The sequence below is a fragment of the Podarcis bocagei genome (genome assembly GCF_964188305.1).
Source record: "Podarcis bocagei genome assembly, chromosome: 5".
Lineage (NCBI taxonomy): Eukaryota > Metazoa > Chordata > Lepidosauria > Squamata > Lacertidae > Podarcis > Podarcis bocagei.
This window is the reverse complement of record NC_138129.1, coordinates 19,226,010-19,251,884: the sequence shown is the minus strand read 5'-3', so window position 1 is coordinate 19,251,884 and position 25,875 is coordinate 19,226,010. Positions and strand designations below refer to the sequence as shown.

General features: G+C 45.3%; 1 protein-coding gene across 4 annotated transcripts; it reads right to left on the bottom strand.

Moving 5' to 3' along the window:
• Positions 1-139: 139 nt before the first annotated feature.
• Positions 140-25,171, bottom strand: SALL4 (spalt like transcription factor 4). 4 transcript variants are annotated; one of them, XM_081196060.1, is made up of 4 exons: positions 25,003-25,171; positions 7,240-9,786; positions 3,795-4,093; positions 140-2,681 (listed from the first exon to the last, which is right to left on the bottom strand). In XM_081196060.1, the coding sequence occupies exons 1-4, from the start codon at positions 25,073-25,075 to the stop codon at positions 2,247-2,249; spliced, it is 3,354 nt and encodes a 1,117-aa protein (XP_081052186.1). In that variant the 5' UTR covers positions 25,076-25,171; the 3' UTR covers positions 140-2,246. The 4 variants fall into 4 exon arrangements, with proteins under 4 accessions (XP_081052186.1, XP_081052187.1, XP_081052189.1 ...); XM_081196061.1 differs by lacking the exon at positions 25,003-25,171 and adding an exon at positions 24,406-24,443; XM_081196063.1 differs by lacking the exon at positions 25,003-25,171 and adding an exon at positions 24,077-24,161.
• Between the last annotated feature and the right edge of the window lie 704 nt (positions 25,172-25,875).

Below are 25,875 nucleotides of genomic sequence, written 5' to 3'. Positions count from 1 at the left end.
ATTCCCAGAATCTGAATAGCCTGTGTGCAGATTTTCTTTTTGTTTAAAGCATAAATACATTGAGCATTGGTTATGGAGCACCTTGTCACACTGAAAGAGCTGTATAAACGTCACAAAAATGAAAGTTAGATGCATTAAGTGTGAAAAAGTCATCCCAAATTTATTTTCGTAACATCAACAGAAACGTTTCAGTAGATAAGTTTTCTTTTTTAAAAAAGCTACACAGTATTTCCTTAAAAGTCCATACATTCTCAACTCAGAAGAGACATTTGGTGATTGGGATGAACCTTTGGCATGTTCAATGTAACAAGATCCATTTTACAGTGTAAACAGGGTTGTGTTCTTTACGAAGTCCAGCAGGAAAGGCACAACTTGGCAAAAAACTGATCCTAAGCAACAACAACTGAGAGGAGAAACACACACACAATATAGTTCAGGTGCAACAACATGGTGCAAGTAAAGTGTATTTTTTCATTATTATTATTATTACTGAATCCACATTGTTTCATGAGCCTTCCACATGAGCACAGCTGGACCCTTGAATTCGGGGGGCGGGGGAGAAGCCATATGTTTATTCCAAGTCATTTTAATACCGAATGCTAAGCTCTATTTTCCAATGTAGCTTCACATCCACAAAGAGATTATGCAGAAGCGAGGAGGGGAGGGGCTATGGGGGGAAAGCCCCCAAACAAACAAACAAACAAACAAACCATGACATCGTCAGACATTCTTACCAGCATATCATATTTTGGTTCAAATAGTGCACAGTAGCCTCTGCTTGGATCTCAAGTTTAATACAGTGGTTATTTGATAGAAAAATAGACACTCAGCACTACAAAAAGAACAACAACATAATAATAATATAATAATAATGAGGTAGATAACTTAGAATCCACAGGGCCATCCCAGTAACCTTCATACAAACACAAATGCCATCAGGTTTTTTTTGGGGGGGGTGGATTGTTTTCCCCTCCCCCCAAAAATGCAAATACACAAAGTCAAAAAGGAAGCTGTCAGCCCCTGCAAGCAACCCTTGATTTCTCCTGTACAAACTCCAAATGCACCACAAGAACACAGGAAGTCCATACAGATAAAACATCTGGGTGGTTTGCACCCTGAATTTCTGAATTGGAGGTGTCTTAGCAAATTAGAACACCCCTCATCCCCCTCCTACTTCATTTTAAATACAGAATCTTGATACAGACATTTCCCCAAAAAACCAAATATGCATGAACAGGCGAAAGGTTTCCTCATGCTACGTGAACTGCTTCCAAAATGCAGTCCCTTGAGATTCCCAGCAGAACATTCCAAACTCGGCCTCCCCAAAGGATCCAAATTCCCTTTTGACAGTATATACAAAGCTTTTACCCTCTTGCTCGTTCAATGAGTCTCTCCCAACTTCCTCCCTGCAATGTGGCGGATTTGGGGGTGGTAGTGGGTGTGGAACAGCAATGCACTGCAAAATCAGGATTTTGGCACAGTTATCTTGATGGCGTGCATGCATTCATGTAGTTTTTAAATAAGCAGCAGTCACCAGTACAAGGTATTTAAGGTTTATCGTGGATTAAACAGACAGTGCCAGTTTAAAAATGTATTTTCATATCCAACAACACATTCTTCTGAGTAAAGTGGGATCTGCATGTCCAGTAGGCATTATAGTAATATTACATTCAAAACCACATTTAAAAACAAACCACACACACACACAAAAAGGTACTATCCTAAAAGGGTGGCATTCTTGGATATTTACCCGCATAATTATTTTCCACATATCAGTCGTGAATTCCAGGAGTGCCAAACTCCCTGTGTCCCTCTCTGAATGGCCAACTGATTTGACCCTGCTCTTCTCGAAGCCACAATTGATTTCTAAGCCGTAACAACGAAACAAAAAGAGGTATATATGTTCATCAGTTTTGGATTTTCACATTGTAAAACGGGCAACGTTTTACACATTAAAGTCATCCACGTAAGAACTACTTTGCAAGACCCGCATCTTTCCAAAAAAAGAAAAGGAAAAAAGAGGAGAGCCCTAAATAGACTCTCCTCCCCAAAAAACAAAACAAAACAAAACCAGCATGATTGTACTCTGGGCAACTCTTTACAAAGACAACCATAGACTCATTTGCACATTGATAGGAAAATAAGGATACTTGAGGTGTAATCTCTTAAAAATATAATATATATATGTTTCTATAGTGATTCCTTTAAAAAAATCCATTCTGCTTCCTCTCAAGTTTTCTTGGCTTTCAATTGACAGCAATTTTGTTTTCCTCCATAAAGTGAGGGAATTGGCGTTTTGGCACAGTGTCTGTGGCGGTGCTGCTGGGCTTCTCGATCTCTGAACCAGTCGTAGACTGGGAACCATCCATCTTGGAGACTGTGGCGGAATTCATTGCTATGTTGATTGCCGGACCTCCCCCAATTGTGGTTGGAAGAGAAGGTATACCGCCACTCTGGATGACAGAGATCTCGTTGGCTTTCATGGCTAAGCCGTTGCTGAGGACTGCAGCGTACTGGTTCCATGCTGAGGGATCGAGGCTGACCGAGGCAGGAACAACCTCCTTGGGAAACATCTCTGATACCTTCTTGGGATCATTTCCAAGCAGAGCTATGGGGTTGTCGATGGACAGTCTTCTTCCACGCCTGGGGGAGTTGTTCCACATGTGAGTTCCAACGTGAACCTTAACAGAGACAGGAAGGAGGGGAAAATATCAAAATGATGTTTCCACTTCTAACCGATCCATTGGCAAGAAGCAAATGGGAGCTATGGGTAAAGCATTTACATTGTGAAAGAGTTTCAAACCACAGCCACAGAACTGTGACTTGGGCAAAGTGCAATAACCCCAAGCACCTTGCCCTGTGCTCCCAGGAATGACGATGCTACACAGATGCAAGAGATTAAAGAGGCAAGTGATTAAAAGGGAAGGGGACAGATGGCAAGGGGAAGTTCCCTACCCCCACAAACATGGTACATTCTCCGTGCTGGGTTTTCCCGGCAAGAGCTAAAGCAGCAGGAACCTTCTGAACGTCAATGAAGTTAAGACTCTTGTGGGCTTTAGGAAGCTCTGCAAGAGGCATTTTACAACACAAAGACAAGCCCTTTTAATGTGGTCCTCTACGTCAAAGTCAAATTCAAGACATGGAGAGAAGAGGGGCTGCAGACACTGGCTCTGCTCCGACTCAGTCAATGCATTTAAAAGGAGGATTGCAAAGGTATTCACACTAAGTCCACCTGAGCCCCTCTTCTCATCAAGATAAATCACAATTAAATTAAATCAATCTGATTACCTAAATTAATCACAAATTAATTAAAGCGCACCATTAAAATAACAACTGATAACTAATGCAGCAGGAACATCCACAATTGACTATAAATTGCCACACAACTGACTAGGTTGCCACAATTGCCACATATGGGCTTGCTGATGGTGGGCCCCACTCCCCACCCCAACAGAGGGACTCATGTTGGACTATAATTAAAGTAGGGCAGAGGAACTTGTAGTTCTCTAGATGTTGCTGAGCTACAACTCCCTTCAGACCCAGCCAGCATGGCCAGTGGGTCAGGGATGATGAGAGTTTTAGCTCAAGAACATTTGGAAGGTCCCAGGAAGGAGGAGACAAGTGACACATTTGACCACAGTACCAGTTCCAGCTTCAGACGTTTGCTGCTGTTCTGGCTTTTCCCACAGCAACCACTAGCAGTCCCATTTTGGTTGGAGAAAGAAAAGCGAGGGATCAATACTTCATTTTTTCTGCGCCTGAATACAAATCAGTGCTTTCCCTCCTCGGCTCACCTTGAGGTTCCCTTTCGTGGTGAAAGCCCTTCCGCAGATGGTGCAGGCGAAGGGCTTTTCGCCCGTGTGAGTCCGCTCATGAATCTGGAGGGCGCTTGCCGAAGAGAAGTTCTTGCCACACGTAGTGCAGATATGTTGCTTCGCAGTCCGGCGAGGGGGCGGCACCAGCAGAGGCCCAGAGGACGACAACACATGGGGGCCAATAAAATGGGCCGTGGTAATGGAGCGATCGCTAGGAACTTCCATTTTTATAAGACCTGGCGGCGCTCTGACAAAAGCAGGGTGGATGCTGTTTCGACCTGCAGAATAATTTCAAAAGGGGGACAGAGAACGCATTGGTACCTTAAATGCGATGAGCCTGATTCAATGTTTCTAAAGGACCTAGTGACTTTTTTTTTAACACACACACACAAAATCCAGCTGAGCAAATGCGAACAAATCACCATATGATCATATGCTTAGGTTGGAGACAGATGCACAAAAGCACAAGGTCATTTGTAAATAGGATTGCTGGTTGCCGTCGGTATATGCATTCTGCTGAGTGGCTTGTTTTACAAGAGCAGGACAAAAAATAATAATGTGTACCTGGAAACCTCTCTTTGGATAGAATTCTAGGGTCTGTCCACCAGCCAAACAGACTACCACTCATGCCATGGGACTCAGATTCAGGACAGACAAGAGAAAGGACTTATTCTCACAGCACGAAGTTAGGACTATGGAACTCTCTCCCACAAGAGGCAGTGATGACCAGCAACTTGGATGACTTTAAAAGCAGGTTAGAAAAATTAATGCTGGATGAAGCTATCAGAGGCAACTAACCCTGGTGGTTCTGTTTTGTCCCCACTCATGAGAGGGAGCCTGCAGTATCAGATGCTGGAAACTTCAGGAGGAAATAGAGCATTTGGGGTTCAAATCCAGCTTGAGAGCTTCCCCTCTGCATCCATCCAGTTGGTCACAGGAGCTTGGACTAGATGGACTTCTCACCTACCCTGCAGCTCCACAGGCATCCCAAAATCTGCTCTGGAGGATTAGGGGACCTTCTGGAGCAGATCATGAGGAGCATGTGGGCTTCAGGGGTGCAGGAAAGGCAGGCCAAATCTGCTTGCCCAATGCCAAATGTCATCCTTTAAAATGGATGCCTGTCTCCAGACCTACGGGTGGTGGGGGGAGAGAGACCCTCTGCTTTTGGGTGGGTAACAAAGGAGGCTTTAATGACAATTAAGTGTCATACAATTTTTGCTAAATTTGTATTCGCTAAGCACAGGTTTTGACGTCTTTTTCTAAGTTTGCAGTACTTTTCAATGATGTTTAAAAAAAAATTGATGAAAAGAAGACGTATGTCGAAAGTTTGATGTTATAATAGCTTTGTTGTATTAGGCGTTAACTCCCAACTCTTTTAGACCCACCCATAATGGAGATGGTTTTACAATCTAATCCGGCGTACAGCTTCCGGGTCATGTGGCCAGCATGACTAAGCCGCTTCTGGCGAACCAGAGCAGCACACGGAAATGCCATTTACGTTCCCGCCGGAGCGGTATCTATTTATCTACTTGCACTTTGATGTGCTTTTGAACTGCTAGGTTGGCAGGAGCAGGGACCGAGCAACGGGAGCTCACCCCATCATGGGGATTCGAACTGCCGACCTTCTGATCAGCAAGTCCTAGGCTCTGTGGTTTAACCCACAGCGCCACCCGCGTCCCATCCTCTTTTAAAGCCATCCAAATTGGTGGCCAGCACTACCTTTTGTGGAAGGGAATTCAACTGTGCAAAGAAGTCATTGCTTTTGCCTGCCTTCATCTTTCAGCTTTTAGCATTGTCTGGGTGTCTAATGTGGTACGGCTCTTTGATATTATTGCCTTTGCAGCAAGTTGTTTCCAGTCCCACACAGCACCAGTAACACAGGAAGATTAATTCCACATGGCTGCTTTATGGGGAACTTTCTGTGCTACTGCTGGCCCTGGTGGAGGGAAGGAGGGGCAACAACAGCGAAGGAAATCATTCCTAGGTTATCTGCATGGCACAAATGCCACCCACAGGCCAGCGACTTGGTGACAGCTGTTGCACTGTTAAGATATAACACAGGGATCATCCTTGATTGGGAGCGTCTCACGTAAGAGAAGATTCAACAGTCAATAAAAGCAGCCACCAAGATCATCTGTATATATGACCTTGATGGACTACATGACAGGGATGATCTCAATTAGTGCTGTGCTGAAAATTTATCTTACATTTCCTCCCAAATGAATGAGAAATTAATTTGAAGCTTTGTAAATGAACAACAGCAGCAAATTCAACAGAAAATTATGAGACTATTTTAATTGAAAAGGTTACTTGTACGAAGAGAGAGACACCTGAAGGTGTATAGTTGGATGTAAGCAGAGGTTGGATGGCTACCTGTCATGGATGCTTGAGTTGAGATTCCTGCATTGCAGGGGGTTGGACTACATGACCCTTGGGTCCCTTCCAACTCTACAATGCTACGATTCTATGAAATATGCACCTCCTGAGGGGGTAGGGCAGGCAACACAGAAGTTTCACATTACTTCTTAAGCCATTGCTTTAGCCATACAGTCAACCCATTTTAAACAACTGGGGGTCTGGAAGAAACAAGAAACCAAACTTTTCCTTTCTCCCATCAGTGAGAGTACAGTGGTGCCCCGCAAGACGAATGCCTTGCAAGACGGAAAACTCGCTAGACGAAGAGACTCACAGAACGGATTCTTTTCGTCTTGCGAGGCACCACTGTACTGTTCAATCAGACACCTTCATGTATCCCTAGCACTCTTTAAAGGGAGAAAAAGAAAATAAACCACCCAACTGCTCCTGTCTCAAGGAAACTAGTTTAAGTATCTTGGGTTGTGTCATTAGATGTGCATGTCTTTATGATTACATTTGGGTTTGATGCTTTACAGACACTGGGAATTTGGGACCAACTGGGCAGACATATGGTGAGGAAGCAGAAGTCTGGCAAAGAAACAGAGGCAGTGGTTACCTGACTTCTACTTTGCTCATCTGATGGCAAGAGGACATCGGATTGTTCTCAAGCCTCCCATCATGTTGCTTAGCTTTAGATCCAGAGAAAGACCAATACCAATTCCACAAAGAGAGCAGCTGTAGCATTTCTCCAACCTGGGAGTCTCCCAGGCTGGGTGCTCCCTTTCTGTAGCACATTGTTGGAGAACCTCTGGCACACCAGACATGGTCGAAATCCAACTCCCATCAGCCCCAGCCAATACAGCCAGTGGTCAGGGCTGATGGGAAATGTAGTCCATCAACATCTGGAATGCCACTGCTTCTCCATACCTGGTCCAAGAGACTTGCTAGCCAGGCACAGTCAGCAAGCTGTGAAGCCAAAACACACACCCATAGATGTAACAGTAACTGTAATGGGGACGAAAGAAAGAAAGAAAGAAAGAAAGAAAGAAAGAAAGAAAGAGTGACTCACCATATTCTCCATTTGGGAAGAGCAACCCAGGTTCCTCTTTGATAATCTTTCGACCAATACTGCCATAAGTTAGATCCAAAGCACTATCCCTTTCCACGGGACGGATTTCAGGACCCGTGGTGTGGGTTTCGGGACCCTCAGCCTTGCTTCCCGCTGCACTGTCCTCTTGGATGCTAAAGTCTGGAGACTTGGATGTGGGGCTCTCTGCTTGACTGTTGGCTGGAGACAATGCTGGGAAAGAAGCTGAATCAGAGGCAACAGGACTGCGGCTGCCATTCTGATAGTCTGCATCACCCATTACTGAGGAAGAGTCATTGGTCATACCATCGCTCTCTCCTGAGCAATTATCGCTGCATTTCTGGCTGCTTTGGCGCTGCAAGGACAAGGTGGAGTTTACCATCTTCATTTGGCTTTCCAGGGCTGAAATGCTGGAGAAAACAGAACTCGTAGGCTCGCCTGGAGTACCACATGGGGCAAGTGGCTTGGAAGAGTGGCTGAGGCCATCCCGTGACTCCAGATCTTCTGTATCCATGGCTTCCACATTATCCTCCAGGCAACACGGGTCTCCGTTGTTCTCAGCTACAGTAGCCTCCACCTCAGTGTTGTCCCGCGTGTTTTCTGGGACTGGGCTATTGGGGATTTGTCCGCCCATGTGCATCCGGATGTGTTGCTGCAGCACCACGGCATTGGTAAACTTCTTCTGGCAGATGGGGCAGGAGTGCTGCATCTTCAAGGGGGTATTTGCGCGGTGCACTCCATAATGCGTCTTGAGGTTGCCTTTGGTAGAGAAGGCGCGGCCACAGATCTTGCACTTGAAGGGCCGCTCGCCCGTGTGAGTGCGGTAATGCATCTTGAGGGAGCTCTGGCAGCTGAGGACTCGGTGGCAGATCAGGCACTCGTTGGGGTCTGACGCGGATTTGTCAATGTTCTCCACCAGCTGCTGAAGCTTTGTCGTTTCGGAGCCTTGCTCACCAGCTCTGCCCACGTGAAACACACTTGCACTGCAGCCGGCCTGCGGGGAACTCCTGTTCTGCTCGACTCCCGACTCGTGACTCGCCGTACCCGATGAAGACCCACCTTCGCTTTCCGGAGAAGGCCTGGGCTGCATGTCACTCAGAAGCACACCGGCAAAAGAATCCTTGCTGCTTGCCAAGTTGGAAGCGTGTGGAGGTAAGCTGGCACCTACAGAGGTAGGCAGTGCAGTCAAGATGGGCTTGGTGTCTACAATAAGGTTGGATTCATCCAGCGGGACAGACATCCCATAGGGTATGCCGCTGCTGGTGGGCATGTTGTCCAGGTGTTCCGGTACAGGGTAAGGATTCATTTTGATCTGGGGATATTTGTCCTTATGCCTCTGGAAATGCACTTTAAGGTTGCCTTTGGTCGTAAAGCGATTGCCACAGATGTTGCACTTGTAGGGTCTTTCGCCCGTATGCGAACGGAGGTGGATCTGCAGGGCGCTGTCGTTGCCAAAGACTTTGCCGCAGAACTTGCACTTGTGTTTGAAGAAGGAGGAAGGCTCTTCCAGGCTTGGTTTGTTTTCGGGCATGTTGAGGGTGGCCAGCTTCCCTTTCACCTTCTTCGAGGGGTCGACCGCTGCTGGGGAAATGGCCGAAAGCGGGTTCTGGAAGATGACCGAGCTGGACGATTGAGGTAGCAAAGGGTTCGGGAAGCGGGAGATGGCGCCCGACAGGCCTCTGATTGCGTCGGGCTTCAAGGAGATGGCCGCTGGCGTGAGCCCGCCGGCCATAGAGACAGCGGCCGGCACGCCGGCACTCGAATGAGGTAGTTTGCCTTGCTTCAAGGATTCCAGGGATAGGCTTTGGTTCCCAGCTTTCTGTCCGATTAACGCCACGGCAGCTGACAGTTGTTGGGACATGTGGGCTCCCAAAGCTTTGAGCGGGTCGGCAGCAGCTATTGAAGGGTGCAGGATGTGGGGGGCCATCATGGCAATCTGGATCCGGATCTGCTCCGTCAGCTGGATCTGTTGGAGCTGCTGCTGCTGTAGGCACACGAGCTGCTCAAGGATCATGGGGATGGCGTTGAGGCCAGCCATGGATGGAGACACAGTCTCCGAGGTACATTGGTTGACAGCCACTTTAGTGCCACGTATGGACTGCAAAGTCACGTTAGTGTTTGGTACTTTAGGTTTGGGCATATAGCTCAACTCATGAGCCGCAGGAGCGACAGGGGGCTCCGTTTTGAGATACATCCCTCCCTCCGGTTCAGCGCCGACCTTCTCTCCTCTCTTCTCCGCAGAAGCAGAGTGACTCTTGGCAGGGCTCCCTTTGGCCGTCTGACCGTCCATCTGATTGCTGGGGAAACTCCCCGAGGAGCTGTCAGGGAAGTCTTCCAGGGGCACCGTGACCTCGCCGTCATTCATGATTAGGACAGGTGGCGTCTTAGTGCAATTTTTCTTATGCTCGAGGAATTCGGAAAGCTCAAAGAACTCTGCACAGCATTTCTCGCAGATGTTGGTCTCCTCCGTCCGGCACCTTTTGGAACTCATTTCGCCCCCTCTGTCACCTGGGACGTCTTGTGGACTCCCTAGAAAGAGACATCAGAAAGAAAGAGAGAGAGAGAGAAGGGGTCTCAGAGCAAGGTTCTTTTACAGCAACAAAAGCACAATCAGATGTCTCTGCTGGGAAAAGGCGGCTAGTAGACCAAGACATTTGCACATTGGAAATGCAAGGTGCAATCAAGGAGGATTTTCAATCCCTTTTACCCAAATCCAGTTCCCATTGCTGCCACATGTCAAAGCAATCTGGGTGCTAAGCTCTCTACCACCCCAGTTTAAAGTATTTCTTATAAGCTATGCAATGACAGAGTACATTATCCATGCAAATTGCCTTCCAATACCAGATTCCAATGTCTACAGGTAGGCTAAAGAAGTCCAGGTGTGCAATACAGGGTCAGCTCAAAGTAAGAGGCAACTCAAAGTGTGCTGACAGCAACACACACATACCCCATCAGTGGAGGCTGGTTCGTTCAGGTGAATGGGGCGCTGCCCCCATCAATCGCAGTCTGTTCTCACTTGCCTGCCTTCTTATTTACAACCTGTCAGCCTCCTCCCCACTCTGCTGCGATAGCTCAGTCAGCAGAGCATGAGATTCTTGATCTTGGGGTCGTGCGTTTGAGCCCACATTGGGCAAAAGATTCCTGCATTTAGAAGACATCTGAAGGCAGCCCTGTTTAGGAAAGCTTTTAATGTTTAACAGACTATTGTATTTTAATATTTTGTTGGAAGCCACCCAGAGTGGCTGGGGAAACCCAGCCAGATGGGTGGGGTATAAATAAATTATTATTATTATTATTATTATTATTATTATTATTAATGACTCTCGGTGTCCCTTCAAACTCTGATTCTAGGTGGGTGGGGGCGAAACTAGAATTAGTTGGCTCCACCAGTCATTGGCTCTACCCACTGCTCACCTTGGTGCCTTACACCTGATTAGTCCCATCAGCCACCATCACTGAGCTCCCCCCTCCCCAAATCCACCTGTGGCAGTGTGGCTTTATGCCTCGCAGGCTTCCTATCTCTGTATGGGGTTGGACCCTATTTGGGCTACAGCCTGATCCTGTAAAGATTTGATTTCTGCAAAAGCTCTCTGAACAGGAATGACGTACATCAGGAGAGCACACTTATCCATGAAGGAGTCAAATGCACCCACAAACACAGCCAAGTTGGACATTCACATATACCTGCAAGTGCAAGAATGAGATGCCTCATCTCTGTGCCACCTTATATACAGAAAGGAAGACCATACAAACTCTTCCCCCCCCCCTTTAAGTAATAGCCAACATTATGGAATTATACTGCAAATTCCCTCAAGTTAGTTTTTCTTATAGATGCTCCCCCATGTGGAGATCCCGGGTGTTTACACCATCAACAGAAAGGAGATTTTGTAAACTCCCTGAAATTACAAAAAAACATGTCACTCCGTTATGGAGGGGAAAGACTGGAGGAGGGCAGATGTTTATCTCAGATGTTTATTGCAAGGTTGCACCTCAAGGGCTCAGGTTCAGGTCTTTCTCAAGAAACACATGCAGAGTCGAAGCAGAAATTGCTGCTGTGGACACAGCATTTCTTCTTCAGTACTGTACAACATTCAATTAAAACACAGAGAATGGCTGAAAAGGGCTTTTGCAATGGATTTGCTACATTAAAAGTTAAAATCATTAGGTCATTGTGCATCAAGCTAATCTGAAACTTTGTACAGCATCGGAATATGACAAGACAACTGGAGTTTTTTTGGAAGTACAGAGTCTGATTTTTTTTTTAAATGCCCACCAGTATGAGGAGAGGAGAACAATTCCTTCCCTTCACCCCACCCTAGTGAGCTGAAAGGAATCAGCACTTTTCATCCTGTTTAAGATGTATTATGTACTCACTCTCAGCTAGGGGTAGAGAGAAATTAGATTCAATCTGCATTTGAAGGGAAGCAGTTTGCACTATCCACTTTGCACTTTCCAAAGCAATCCAAGAACCAAAACAGAGCTATCACCTTTGAAGTCCATTCTTCTCTGAATTTTGCAATGCAGCTCCCAGGCCTAGTAATATGCACAAAAATGCATTCCCCCCCCCCCAAAGCCCCACACCCACAAAGATAGCAACTCTGTTCTTTCCATGCAGTTATAATGGCATGTGCATGCAGACCTAACAGCACCTGCACATTATTCCCCTGGCAAGAGACATTTATCCATTCCCACTCACTCCATTTCTATCCTGCCCCTGGACATTGCAGGATGGTGTCCTCACCTCCAGAATGAGTCACTACAACCACTTTGTAAAGTAAGGTTGGGAAGAGAGAATGACTGTCTAAGGAAGGTGTCAGCAAACTTTTTCAGCAAGGGGCTGGTTCACTGTCCCTCAGACCTCCTGGGGGCCCGGACTATATTTTTTTTTTGGGGGGGGGATTCCTATGCCCCACAATTAACCCAAAGATGCATTTTAAATAAAAGCACACATTCTACTCATGTAAAAACACCAGGCAGACCCCACAAATGCCCCAGAGATGCATTTTAAATAAAAGGACACTTTCTACTCATGTAAAACCAGCTTATTCCGTTAGAAGGCAATTGGGCCGGATTCGGCCCCCCGGGCCTTAGCTTGCCTACTCATGGTCTAAGGTCACTCCATGACACTCATGGCAGAGTAGGGATTTGAACTCAGGTCTCCTCAGTCCTAGTCCAAGTTTCTAACCACTACAGTGGTACCTCGGGTTACATACGCTTCAGGTTACAGACTCTGCTAACCCAGAAATATTACCTCGGGTTAAGAACTTTGCTTCAGGATGACAACAGAAATCGTGCAGGCGCGGCGGCACAGCAGCAGCAGGAGGCCCCATTGGCTAAAGTGGTCTTCAGGTTAAGAACACTTTCAGGTTAAGAACAGACTTCCAGAATGAATTAAGTTCTTAACCCGAGGTACCGCTGTACATCACACTGGCTTCAACCTCCCTGTCCAGATCACAGTTGACTTCATTCTTACCTTAGTTGTGTGACCACCCATTCACCCACCTCTCCCTTAAAAGCAAATTCCTATGAGGTGAAGGCCCTCTCTTATACCCTGTTCCTCTAATGACGTCACAAATTTCTTCACTAGCTTTCCCAAATGTTTACTCTTCACTCAATAATGAAATATATTGGTTGGGTTTTTTGCTGGGGTCCCAGTCAACATCTAGGCAAGGGTGACACAAAGCAGAACTCTCAGAAAGGAGAATCTTTCCTCAATAGTAGCCAGAAGCCAGCCAAGCAAAGTCTACATCAGCTTGCTTTGCAAATATTAATTAGGTTTTGAAATATCCCACAATAGTAGTCAACAGAACAGATTTATGAGGAACAGCAAGCAAAAACCACAGGTGGGGTATTTGTTTGTTTGTTTAAAATGGAGGTGCTATTTTAAGCACTGAAGGCAAAAACAAGTTAAAGGTGGGTTCACCGTCACAAACATGTTGCCCAAAAAGCACATTCACTGTCTTCAAAATTATGTGCAGGAATGGAATCATTTGTATCAATACGGTATTTTATGGAAAATGTTCAACAGGAAGTTCATGCATTAACAAACAAACACACACACAAAAATGGGTTCCCACAGAGTGGTGGAAAAAGCAGTTTTTGAAAAACATTTCTTTGAACTACCACCACTAAACACCCACAGAGGAATATGATCTGGGACCAGAGCCTGGTCTGAAGATCTTCCTTCAGTAATAAATGTCTTACTACAGAGCTCATGCTTGAGAAAATAGCAGAAGATGATGCCTTGCAAACATTTGGTTGTTTTTAAAAGGAAATTTTCACCACAAGTATAGATATCCAGGGATGGAGAGCTTATGGCCAGTGTGGACAACTGGAACCCACCATACTTTGGAGCTTGGCCCACTAGGTTATAATAGGCAAAGTATGGCCACTTTCACCAAATCCAATGTTATTGCCCTGTCCATCCGACTTTTTGAATCACAGCTTATGCTGGACTGGTTTTAATCAGGGTGGATTTGATTTAAATCACTAGTCAGTAAGACTTGATTTAAATCTTTATTTTTACAGAAAGACTCATTCTTGCTGGTATAATCTTAATATTTACAACCAGATGAAGGTTTCATTTTTGGAGTACAGTGGTACCTCGGTTTCCGAACTTAATCTGTTCTGGAAGTCCGTTCTTAATCTGAAACCGTTCTTAAACTGAAGCACACTTTCCCTACTGAGGCCTCCCGCCGCCGGTGCCCTTCCACTGTTTGGATTCCGTTCTTAGACTGAGGTAAAGTTTGCAAACCGGGACACTACTTCCGGTTTTCCAGAGTTTGTAAACCGAATCGCTCGTAAACAGGACTGTTCTTAAACCGAGGTCCCACTGTAATACAATTTTCAGAGTACTTTTTACAGTTATATCAAAAATTACTGACTTAGTTATACTATTAGAAATACATAGACAGATAATTATGAAATTATTGTGAGGTTTAATAAGTTAACTGTTTATATTTGGACAACTTTTCCGCTGTACTTTATTGAAAGGAGAAAAATAATCATTTCCTTAATAACAATTTAAACAATTTGTTTAACTAAAACAGTAACATTATAGCATATGTATCCATGTTTGTTAACTGGTTAATTTTTTTTTAAAAAAAATCACAAACAAACCAGGAGACTGAGTTTTAGCACACCTGAAAAACTTAAAACAAATCCTTATTTCCTGATGAATAGCCTTTGGACTACAATGTAACATAAATAGAATACTGTCTTTAGATAGATTTTTTTCTCCAAAAGCATTTTATTTTAAAAATCCAATTTGAATTTAAAAAATCTAATTTTTATTTATTTATTTTTAAAAACCATCGATTTTTATCCACCCTGGTTTTAATTTTTAGAAATCCAGTTCAATGGACAAAAGCTGATGAGAAGATCTGGCTTGCACCATTCCCCCATGCAAATTCGACGCCACTTTCAGGGTTACTTTTCAATTCTCAGACCTGCTCCTGAAACATAAGCGATCATAAGACCTGGAAGCCTGTCAAGGCATATCTTCCAGCCAGCATCCTATTTTCTATGGTGGCAAAACAGACACATTTTGGAAGCCCAGAAGAAGTTCATAGCCATAGCACTCTCCCACTGTTCCTGGGACCTCCAGTGCCACTCCCCCACTGACCTATGACCCTTCTTCCCTTCACCTTTGCAACTGTTCAGCAAAACTGTTGGCTTGAGAGAGGTCTTACTTCTCTGCAAAGAAAGGGTATCTTAGAGCAGCTGGAGACCACTTCTCACAAGTCCACAATAGCCTACCACCCATTCTTGGTGGCCAAAAAACCCAGGCCACTAACCACTACCTGTACTTTGGAAGTTGTGCAGTTTGGCTGATTTGTCACCAGACTGAAGAGCAGGTGCTTAAACACGGCTACTCTAACAGTGCGACATTCTTTATAGAAATGTGAATACAGTGGTACCTTGAGTTACATACACTTCAGGTTACAGACTCCGCTAACCCAGAAATATTACCTCGGGTTAAGAACTTTGCTTCAGGAGGAGAACAGAAATCGTGCTCCGACGGCGCGGCAGCAGCAGGAGGCCCTATAAGCTAAAGTGGTGCTTCAGGTTAAGAACAGTTTCGGGTTAAGTACGGACCTCCGGAACGAATTAAGTACTTAACCCGAGGTACCACTGTATACAGTTCAGGTATCCTGTGTATGTGAACGAAAAAGAAAAGGAGCACATGCTAGGCCCATCCACACCTCCAATTTGGGAGTTTAGAGCTAAACACACATACAGTGGCACCTTGGGTTAAGTACTTAATTCGTTCCGGAGGTCTGTTCTTAACCTTAAACTGTTCTTAACCTGAAGCACCACTTTAGCTAATGGGGCCTCCTGCTGCCACCGTGCCGCCGGAGCGTGATTTCTGTTCTCATCCTGAAGCAAAGTTCTTAACCTGAAGCACTATTTCTGGGTTAGCCAAGTCTGTAACCTGAAGCGTATGAAACCTGAAGCATATGTAACCCAAGGTACCACTGTATATATCTATGCCTCAAACTAAGACTTCTTAATCCCATATCCATGCTTGCAGAATATCAGGTTCTGTTTTCCTCTCTCCAAAAGAAGACCTGGAATGCAGTACTCCCAGCAGGGAAATTTATGAAACAACTCTGTACAGTGGTACCTTGGTTTATGAACTTAATCCGTTCTGGAAGACGGTTCTTAAAGCGAAACCGTTCTTAAACTGAGGCGCGCTTTCCCAAATGAGGCCTCCCACCACCGGTGCCCTTTCACATTTTGGATTCCATTCTTAGACAGAGGTAAAGTTCACTAACTGGAACACTACTTCCAATTTTGCGGAGTTCGTAAACCAAACCATTCATAAACAGGGCTGTGCTTAAACAGAGGTACCACGGTACTTGTATTAAGGCACTGCTATGTTAGGTCCGTATACCGTTGTTCCCCCGCAAGACGAATGCCTCGCAAGACGAAAAACTCGCTAGACGAAAGGGTTTTGCGTTTTTTGAGCTGCTTCGCAAGATGAATTTCCCTATGGGCTTGCTTCGCAAGACGAAAAACGAAAACGTCTTGCAAGTTTGTTTCCTTTTTCTTAACACCGTTAATACAGTTGCGACTTGACTTCGAGGAGCAACTCATAGAACGTGGTGTGGTAGCCTTTTTTGAGGTTTTTGAAGACTTTGGTGATTTTTGAAGCTTTTCCAAAACTTCTTTTGCAGCCATTTGGTAAGTTAAAACTTTTAAAACTTTTTTGGGGGGTTTTGGATTTTGGGTTGGGGTGTTTGGAATTCAAGGACTTGGTGTTGGGGAGGGGTTTGCAAGAATCTGGAAGCTTGTGTTTTTTCCCCTGCATTTTTATGATTTTCTGTGACCATTGGGCCACTCTGCTGTTTTTTTTTAAAAAAAATCTGGATTTGAATTTCTGTTTGGTGGGTGGCTGGGGGAACAGTTGAGGAGGGGGTTCTTCAGCAAGAAGCAAAGAGTGGAAGAGGAACCTTCTTCGAGTTGTCCCCCAGAGTCTTAGAAAATGTACTGTACACTTTGTTGATTTTTAAATGTTTTTCTGTCATGTTTAGAAACTTAATTTATTGTTCCTTCAATTTTTGAAATGCTCTTTACAGTATGTGTGACTTTAAAGAGCACTTAATAAACTCTTGTTGTACCAAATTTGGCTTTGTTTGGACTTTTTTTGACCATAGGAACGCATTAATTGAATTTCAATGCATTCCTATGGGATTTCGTGCTTCGCAAGACGAAAAATTCGCTAGACGAAAAAACTCGCGGAACGAATTAATTTCGTCTTGCGAGGCACCACTGTAGTTAAAGCTATGGTTTTCCCAGTAGTGATGTATGGAAGTGAGAGCTGGACCATAAAGAAGGCTGGTCGCCAAAGAATTGATGCTTTTGAATTATGGTGCTGGAGGAGACTCTTGAGAGTCCCATGGACTGCAAGAAGATCAAACCTATCCATTCTGAAGGAAATCAGCCCTGAGTGCTCACTGGAAGGACAGATCGTGAAGCTGAGGCTCCAATACTTTGGCCACCTCATGAGAAGAGAAGACTCCCTGGAAAAGACCCTGATGTTGGGAAAGATGGAGGGCACAAGGAGAAGGGGACGACAGAGGACAAGATGGCTGGACAGTGTTCTCGAAGCTATGAACATGAGTTTGACCAAACTGCGGGAGGCAGTGGAAGACAGGAGTGCCTGGCGTGCTCTGGTCCATGGGATCACAAAGAGTCGGACACGACTAAACAACAACAACGTTGGCGGAACAGCCTCTAGTGCATGTTCAGCCAGGGAGGAAGAAAAACACAAGTACAGTGGTACCTTGGTTTACGTTACCTTCAGGTAATGTAATTTTGAGTTACGAATGCAGAAAACCAGAAGTGTATACGCACAGAAGCGCTCTATCACACCGCGCACGTGCGCAGAAGTGGCACCTCCAGATATGGACTTTTTGGGGTAAGTACGGACCCCTGGGATGAATTAAGTTCGTATCCAGAGGGTCCACTGTCCAAAATACAAAAACGGTGACCCGGAAAACTCTGCTAACGACAATCGATCAGGGTCCAGCCAAGGAGAAAACAGCAGGCATGCTGCCATTGACCCTGGAACCAATTTCAGTAAGAACCAATGGCCACATGCCACCCACAAATGGAGGAAGCCAGCAAACTCAGTGATGATGGAGACATGCCTTGAGCATGACCCTCACACAACCCACGAAAGATGCCACATTGTGTCTGCTCCAATGCCACAGCTGTAAAGTTGCACCTTCAACTGGGGTCAGGAGGGCTAGGATCCGGTCTAAGTGTCTCATACCTTGTGTCACCAAAGTCCCACCCAATTACTCTAACTCATTTTAGCGGTTCTGCTGGTGTTATCCATCACAATAGTGGTAACATGTGGCATTCTGCTGGCATGGTGGAGCTTTCACAAAATCCGAAAGCCCTACATCTGCCAAACCTCCAGAACAGGATTGCACGTTTAGATTATTCAGAGTACAATGGATGGAAAGTAACTTCTAACATGTTGATGTGAACATGTTAAAATAAGACCTGATGCAGCAATTCAGGCCTCACGTCTCACGCCCAAGTCTGTGTAGTTGATAATCTCATTTAAAATCTACTGCAATTATGAAATTAGTGGTGAAGATTTATCATGCTTCAAAGTAGCAGATTAGATTTAAAACACACACGAATACACCTTGCCTTTAAAAGTTGCCCACTGAGTTATAAACAGCAATTCCCAAAGATGTCACCTTATTGTAAGCACTTATTTTTGGCTGCGTCATGCTTGATTGGGAGTCATTTATTTCAGTAGGAAATATTTCCTTTTCAAAATACTTCAGTTTGGTTGACTGTGTCCTTTCTAAATCATTGTACACACACACTTAAGACTGCTTCCCTTTCTCTCTCCCTCTCCATATAGTCAATTACTCAGTGCTTATTAGAAATGGCAGTGAGTAGGGTCTGCAACCTCAAAAATACTCCATTTCATTTTCCCCTCACTGTTCATTCCCCCCTCCACATAAAGTCAGCGGTCCATGGCCAATGCATGCAGATTCATTACTGGACTGTTTTGAGAATCCTCCCGTTCCAAAATTCTTTTCTAAAAGGTTTTGTTGATCTTGGTTCAGCTAATGTTGAAGTCTATTAAAGTTTACACTTATCCTGCTCATTCAGATCATTGCCAGTGCCACTGGTAACCGTTCTGAATAATTTCTTTAGTTGGACATTTCAGCTTGTGTTCCATTAATACAACAGGGATCTGAGGATTTTGGGGGGAGAGGGGTGGACTGCTGTAAAACATTCCCAATATTCCAAGCATGACTGAAGACAACCACACAGATATTATTAGAGTTAGGTCAATACTACTCAGTTACGCAGGTGGTCCTACGGAGAACCTTTTTGTGTTCGAACTGTAACAACAGCAACAAATTAAATGCAGTTTTGCTCTGAAAACACAAAGAGTTGTCAGGTGCGATTCCAAATATGTTTACTTATAAAGAAAAAACAAAGGTTTCAATGGTACATACTCTCTATTACACAGCCTTGAAATAGGATTCTATATTGTCCACTGTCCAGGGGTGATTTACCTTTATCTATTTTTAATTTCACATTACCATGTGAAGTAACTTTAAAGGGGATTATTTCATTTTTTTTAAAGGCTACTGATTGCTGACAAGCTTCTTTTAAGATGTGTCCTTAGTTACCTGCTGGGCTTAAAATGAAAGCCTTAACTGGACATCTGTTCCAATGCTATTAACATGGAGATTCAAAAGGAGGCCAGAGAAAGGCATTTATTATAGTGAAGATAGCTTTGTTCTGCAGAAATGGGTTAATTTTTGTGTTGGCTCATATTAAATACACCTGTATGCTTTCATAGTCAGAGTGAACTGTTTTTAAAACAACAAAAGACAGAACAAAAGGGGTGGCATTTCACAAAGAGAGAATCGCAACTGCTGTGTTATCTATGCACAAACCAGAAATACTTTGCCCATCCCAGTATTATTGGCCAATCCTGCATTTTTGCCCGAAGCATTTGCTAAACAGCACTACATCTGCCTATGCAAAATATTGCAAAAGCCATAAAGAGGTTATTTTTATTTTACAATCTAACCCAGGTTTGCATTTAAAGATCAATGAGAAATAAACAGCTACTGAATTTCTGCCCCTTCCACCACTACCAATGATGCCCCCTCCCAGTATTGAAGGGGCACAGAGACACCCCCACCTCCCATATATCGCAGCTCAGTGCCCAGAAGAGAAAGGGAAGGGGGCGAGAACAAAATCTTACTTCTACCTTAGCCAAGGACCACTTCTTCTTCCGCACTCAATTACTTCCACCAGCAAGACCCCTCAACTATAAACAAGGCAGCTCCAAACCACACTTAACACTAGCGCAGTGTTTAAGGCGAAGCTAAACAGCCAAAAGCCCCGCTGCCAGGGTCAATTGCATGAGAGTCCTAATTGTAAGCTTGACATCAACTTACCACCCACAGCAGGCAGGAGGAGGCAAAGGTTAGAGCAGCAGCTCTGTCAAAACGTCACAAGCTGCAGAGTTTCACAGAAAAGGCCTGATTACTACAACCAATATAGTGTTCCACTGGCATTTTTTTTTCCGGGGGTGGGGGAATATGAGGAAGAAAACGAAGAACAAGGCATCATGCACAGCACCCCATGATTTGCGCCTCCAGCGACCCTGCCAATCAGGTATTCTCCTATTGCTTCCTTTAAAAATGATTTCATTTCTCCAAAGGCAAGGAACACAGAGGGGAAATGAAATCTTAGTTGGGACTCTCTCAGTTTATCACGTTGAAAATAAACTCAAGATGCTCCTATAAACACTACATCTATCATCAACGCAAGTTTAAAGAGAGCTAATTTTATCAGAAGGTATTTATTTTGCTTAATCCTTTCCATTTATGCAAGTTGGTCCTTTTTAAAAAGCAAAACTTTTTTCTTGTTGAATTTCTTGATATTCAGTTCACATGTCTAAAAAGTTATGGCTGCCATAGCAAAGAACTGCCATGTTTTACCACACTAGTGAGCAGTAATTACTTCTTCTTTTTTTAGTGAAACTGTGCACAAGTTGCAGGTCTGGAACTTTCCTAAGTGTTAGAAAAAGTTCTACATTCTACACAGCATTAAAAAGAAAAGAATTTGGCCTTGTGGCTGTTATCAAACACAATGGGCAGATAAAATGCAAGGGGGAAATGCTAATTTTCAGTATGCAATTATTGTTCTCAAGTGACCCACCTGCTATTTTTTTGACCTGCTAATTGATCACTAGGTTAGCATCAACATTCCCAACCCCACCCCACACAACTGCAAACACACATACACACACACTTCACTGAGATGGTTCTCAGATTGCTTCACAATTTTTGTGTTTATTTCCCCCGAAGCCCAAAGATAGAAGTGTTGTGCTTCATTGTGCCTCCTTGCTATGCATATGAAGGAAACCTTGCAGGAATTTTCTGATCAAATTTTACTCTTTCCATATTTAAAAGTGAACAATATGGGCATATTCAAGTTCTTGCTGTGATTTTAAATGCGCAATCTATGCACGGAACTGAGAGAAACTGTTTTTAAGACACCCACCAACACTTTCTGCTACTCCCTCTTTTCTATTATTAAATGAACTTCCAGGACAATAAAGTTCTACCTTACAATATGAAAGGAAAGTGAAGATCTCCATCACATTTCTCCTTCGTTTGAGAAAGCTCCTACATCCTCCGTGTTGTTTTGTAGAGAGTGCAAGTTTAAATGTGAGGATGCACAGATCCAAACCCCTACTTAGTGGGAGGGTCTTGGGCAAACCATGCTTATCCTACCTCACAGGGCTATTCTGCAGCTAAATACAGGAGGGCAGGCTACACTTGGTACCAAGCAACAATATTCCTTCTTGGGTTTCATTTCCCTCTCCCCTCATTCCTAACCCCCAACTCCTCTCCCTCCGCAACTAAAAATGCATTTACAGAACACAAAAACTACCTTCCACTTGTCACATCACTAGCTCAGTGTTGTCCACACTGACTGGCAGAAACTGTTCAAAGTTTCAGGCAAGGTTCTTGACTTTCATCCCTATGTGCATGCAAGGCAGACGCTCTTCTATACCTGACATTTGTTGCAAAACCTTTGTGGTTTCTTTCCAGGAAAGTAGTGCTTTTTTTGGGGGGGGGGGGTTGGACAACAGAATACAAAAAAAGCATTCCCTGGCACTTTAAAGAGCCACAGCCTGTTTCACCAATGCAAAAGCATCCAATGAACTCAGTAGCTTCGCTATCAAAGTCCGCATTCTTTTAAAGTAGCTGAGATTCCTGCATTGCAGGGGGTTGGACTAGATGACCCTGGGGTGTCCCCTTCCAATTCTATTATCACACTTGCAGCAAAAAAGGCCAAGAAATAGCTACTCTTCTGAAACAAAAGAAATGAATAAGTGACTTAGCACAGAGCGGCTTCCACACAGCTCTTGCTAGTTTGCTTTATGGGACGGGGGGGAAAAGAGGACAAATCTCTCAATCCAGGCACCAAGCAGACTAAGGCCCGCCTCACTTCGCCCCAAGGGCACCACGGACACATTCTCAGTTCCAGGGAGGGCATCCCGAAACCGCTTTAGGAGGCAGGTCGCTCGTGCAGATTTAACTTAGCCTCTAAGAACCATCAATAGCAGCAAAAGGTAAATATTGTGTTATTGGGTTATTGTGACCAGCTACGTTTTACCCACTGATAGGACCGAAAAGTTAGGCATGTGTGCATCTCATTTCAGCGGGTCGAGCGCCCAACTAAAAACCGAAAGAACCTATGAAGAGAAAATGCGTTTTTTTCCAATACCGGCGGCGCATCTCCGGCAGAGCCCCCTGGGTGGCGCTAGAGAGCAACTCTCCCACGCAACCTCCCGCGCGCCCTCGCCTGAAGTTACCTTCAAACAATTCCGCGCGAGTTAAAGAGTGTTTTTACTACGGATAACGCACTCGCGCGCTAGTGACACGCGGGGCTTCTCCTTATCCTCCTCCGCCGTGCCATTATTCCCCCCCCCCCCAGTTACAGAGCTCTGCAGTATCGGGATCCAGTAATGCTGAAGGCTTCGTTGGTGCAAAGTTAAGTATTACTTGATCGACGTTTTGCACTTAAAAAAAAAAGTATTATTTGCAACCCAGGTGCCTGCAGCGGGATAGGGGCTCCTCCAAGTCATAATTCCCCGATAACCCTCTTGTTTCTTCTTCCCCGCCCCGCCTTCCCGGAGCGCGCCACTCCGAGGGCGTCATTAACCCTTTTGTTTCAAGGGAGCCCCCCGGAGGTGATTCCCCAGCTGCGGGCAGAGATTTACACGGAAGAAACATCACCTCCAGTGGCCGCCCCGCTTCGCCCCGCTCCATCCTAAGCACATGCACAAAGGAAAAACAGTCATGCATTAAACATGGGATTTATTGCCTTCTGGCCAGCTTGCCGTTTTCTTAAATCACCATTAACCGGACTCAACAATCGCACATTTGGGCTCGAAAGAAAAGAGGCGGAGGACCGCGGGAGAAAAGCCCCACACCTCCTGCGGGTCGCGAGTAGGACCGTCCCCTCCCCCCCGCAAATATGCATTGTTATCAGCTATTTCCATCCATTGGGGGGAGTTTTTCCGGGGGGGGGGGTTATTTTGAACGTGTTCCCCCTCACCTTTCCAAAAAAAAAAAAGACACAATATGCACTGTCAAGATTGCATCCAATGTTTCCATTCGCCCCTGAACAACAACTTTAAAACAAATCTGCAAGTTATGGAATTAGATTTCATCTAAGTCACTGTGAAAACTAATTTTATTCCCTAAAGGCTGGATTGCTCCCCCACTTGAATTGCAAAGGTTCTGGTTTGCATCGATAAACCAATCTTAAAATACCCCCTTTCAATGTTTTATTGCACTCATCCTCCGATTCGTGTTCTTTTATTTAATAAAAGGGAGTCGAAATCAAGCTTTCCCGGACGCGTAAAGCCTGCCACGTCCGCCTTGCTACCGACGAGGCTCCCCAAGCTCCCATCCCGGTCTCAACTCCTCGCACCACCCAGGAATTTAAAGCCCTCCGCTTCGCCTTCGAGCGAGTTCTGCCAACATCCCCTTTGCTCCGCGCTGAACATCCACACGCAGCCCCTCCCTTGATCAAGGAGATCCGGAGAGGTAAAAGCCAGCAAATTTCTTTTTTTCTATAAAAGGGGGAAAAAGTCACGAAGCACCGGCGATAGAAGAGAAGGAAAAGGGGAAGAAGAAGTAGTAGAAATGAGAGAGGAGGCGCCCACGAGTTCTGGAAGATTGTTAAAAAGATCTCTCCCTTTTTGCTCACCCCCCACCCCCAACACACCATATTAGCTCACCGGAGTTATTTTAGGAAGTCGGAAATCAAAGATGGCTGGAGGTCAGGCTACAAAAGGTCCCGAGTGATTGCGATCTCTCGCTCGCTCTCCTCCCTCCGACCCCAACACCAAGATCGTCCCAAAGTTTTTGGTGCACAGGAGAGGAGAGAGGAAGAGACCCATCCAAATAAGGAAAGAGATAGAAGGGTGGGGGGAAATATTCAAACCCCCCCCCGCCAGCCAGCCTTGCATTACAAAAGGTGTTGCTCTCGCCTATGCCCCATCCCTCCCAGAAATATTTCCTGGAGGTGTGTGGGGGGGGGGGAGGAGGAGGAGGAAAAATGAGTTACCTTCCAGCAACATCCATTGGGATTTAAGGACAAGATTGTCCCACACAATGGATTGGGGTGGGGTGTTGATGCTAAAGAGATCTTAGAACCACCATAGAAACTTCCCCCCCCTGGTGCGGGGTGGTGGTGAAGTCCCACACACTACAAAAGCCCGAGTTGTTGTTTTTTTTAAATAAAAATATATGTATTGAGAGTTCATCCTCCCCAAAGCTAAAGTGATCAGAAGCCAGGTCCAACACTGATTTTTTTTGGGGGGGGGGAGGAGGAAGAGAGAGAACGGGTCCCAACCTAGAATATTAAAATTATTAATAATAATAATAACAGGAGCACGCACATTATCCGACCCGTTCCTGCCGTCGTTAGAAATAAAGGTGGGATAAAAGTGGTCCAGATTCCGAAAGGAGCACTCAAGGATCGCGAACCAGCAACCCCAGCGCGCAACGTTGGGAGAAAGACCCCCTGGCACAAAAGCGACCTCTCTTTCTCTCTTCCCACCCCCCGTCCCCTCCCCCGCAGATCCGATTCCCTCGTCGATTTCTTTTGCCCATCAATTAAAGTTAGCGACTGACCCGCGAGCTCCGGCGGTGTCGCCCTTACCATTTGCTGCGCGCGGGGCTTGCTGCTCGTCCGAATGGATGTGCTGGGGCTTCGCCTGCTTGCGCCTCGACATGGTGCACACGCATCGGGAGCAAAATAGTAGCAATTATTTTCTTCTTCTTCTTCTTCTTCACAACAAATTCCTAGAGTTGGGAAATTACTCCCCTGGACCGGAATGCGCATGTCAGAGTAATTATGATTATCAATAATGCATTGCGATTTATCATGGGTCCCTGACAGCTGATTGGCCTGAGTCCAAGAGCTCACAGATTATTCAAATAAGGTCCATTGATCAGGGCGAAGAAGGGGACGCCGGGCGTTGTAGTCTCGGGCCGGCCGCTGGGCTCGCCCATGTGATGGAAGCGTGCGCGCTGAGTCCGGGAGCGCAAGGCGCGCAGAGGGGCTTTGGCGTAGCGCTTTCGAGCGCCTGATTGGATCGGATGCCCTTTAAGGGGAGCGAAGAGGCGCACGGAGGGTCCCGAATCCATCTTTGCAAGTAAACAACCAACCAGCCAGGCTCCTCCGGGGCAATCGGAAGAGAACAATCCCTCTGCGCTCTCTCTCCTTTTAATTGCCTTTTTTAAAAGTTAGGGTTTCCCCCACTTTGGTTCAGAATCCCGAAAAACACCATCAAGCGGAGGAGGGATTTAATTAGTCCATCTCCCACGCATTAAATCAAAGAGAAGTGCTCCTTCCGGCACAGAAGGAAACATCCTCGCACGCAGACTGATCCTTTCGCTGAGCTCAATGTTGAGACATGCGCGTTTACTCGGAAGTCAGGTCCGCTGAGTCCGGCGGGGGGGGGGGCGCGTTTGCTGCTGCGGGAGTTGCGCGCAAAACTGCAACTTTACTTCCAGGGAAGAATCGTAAGCA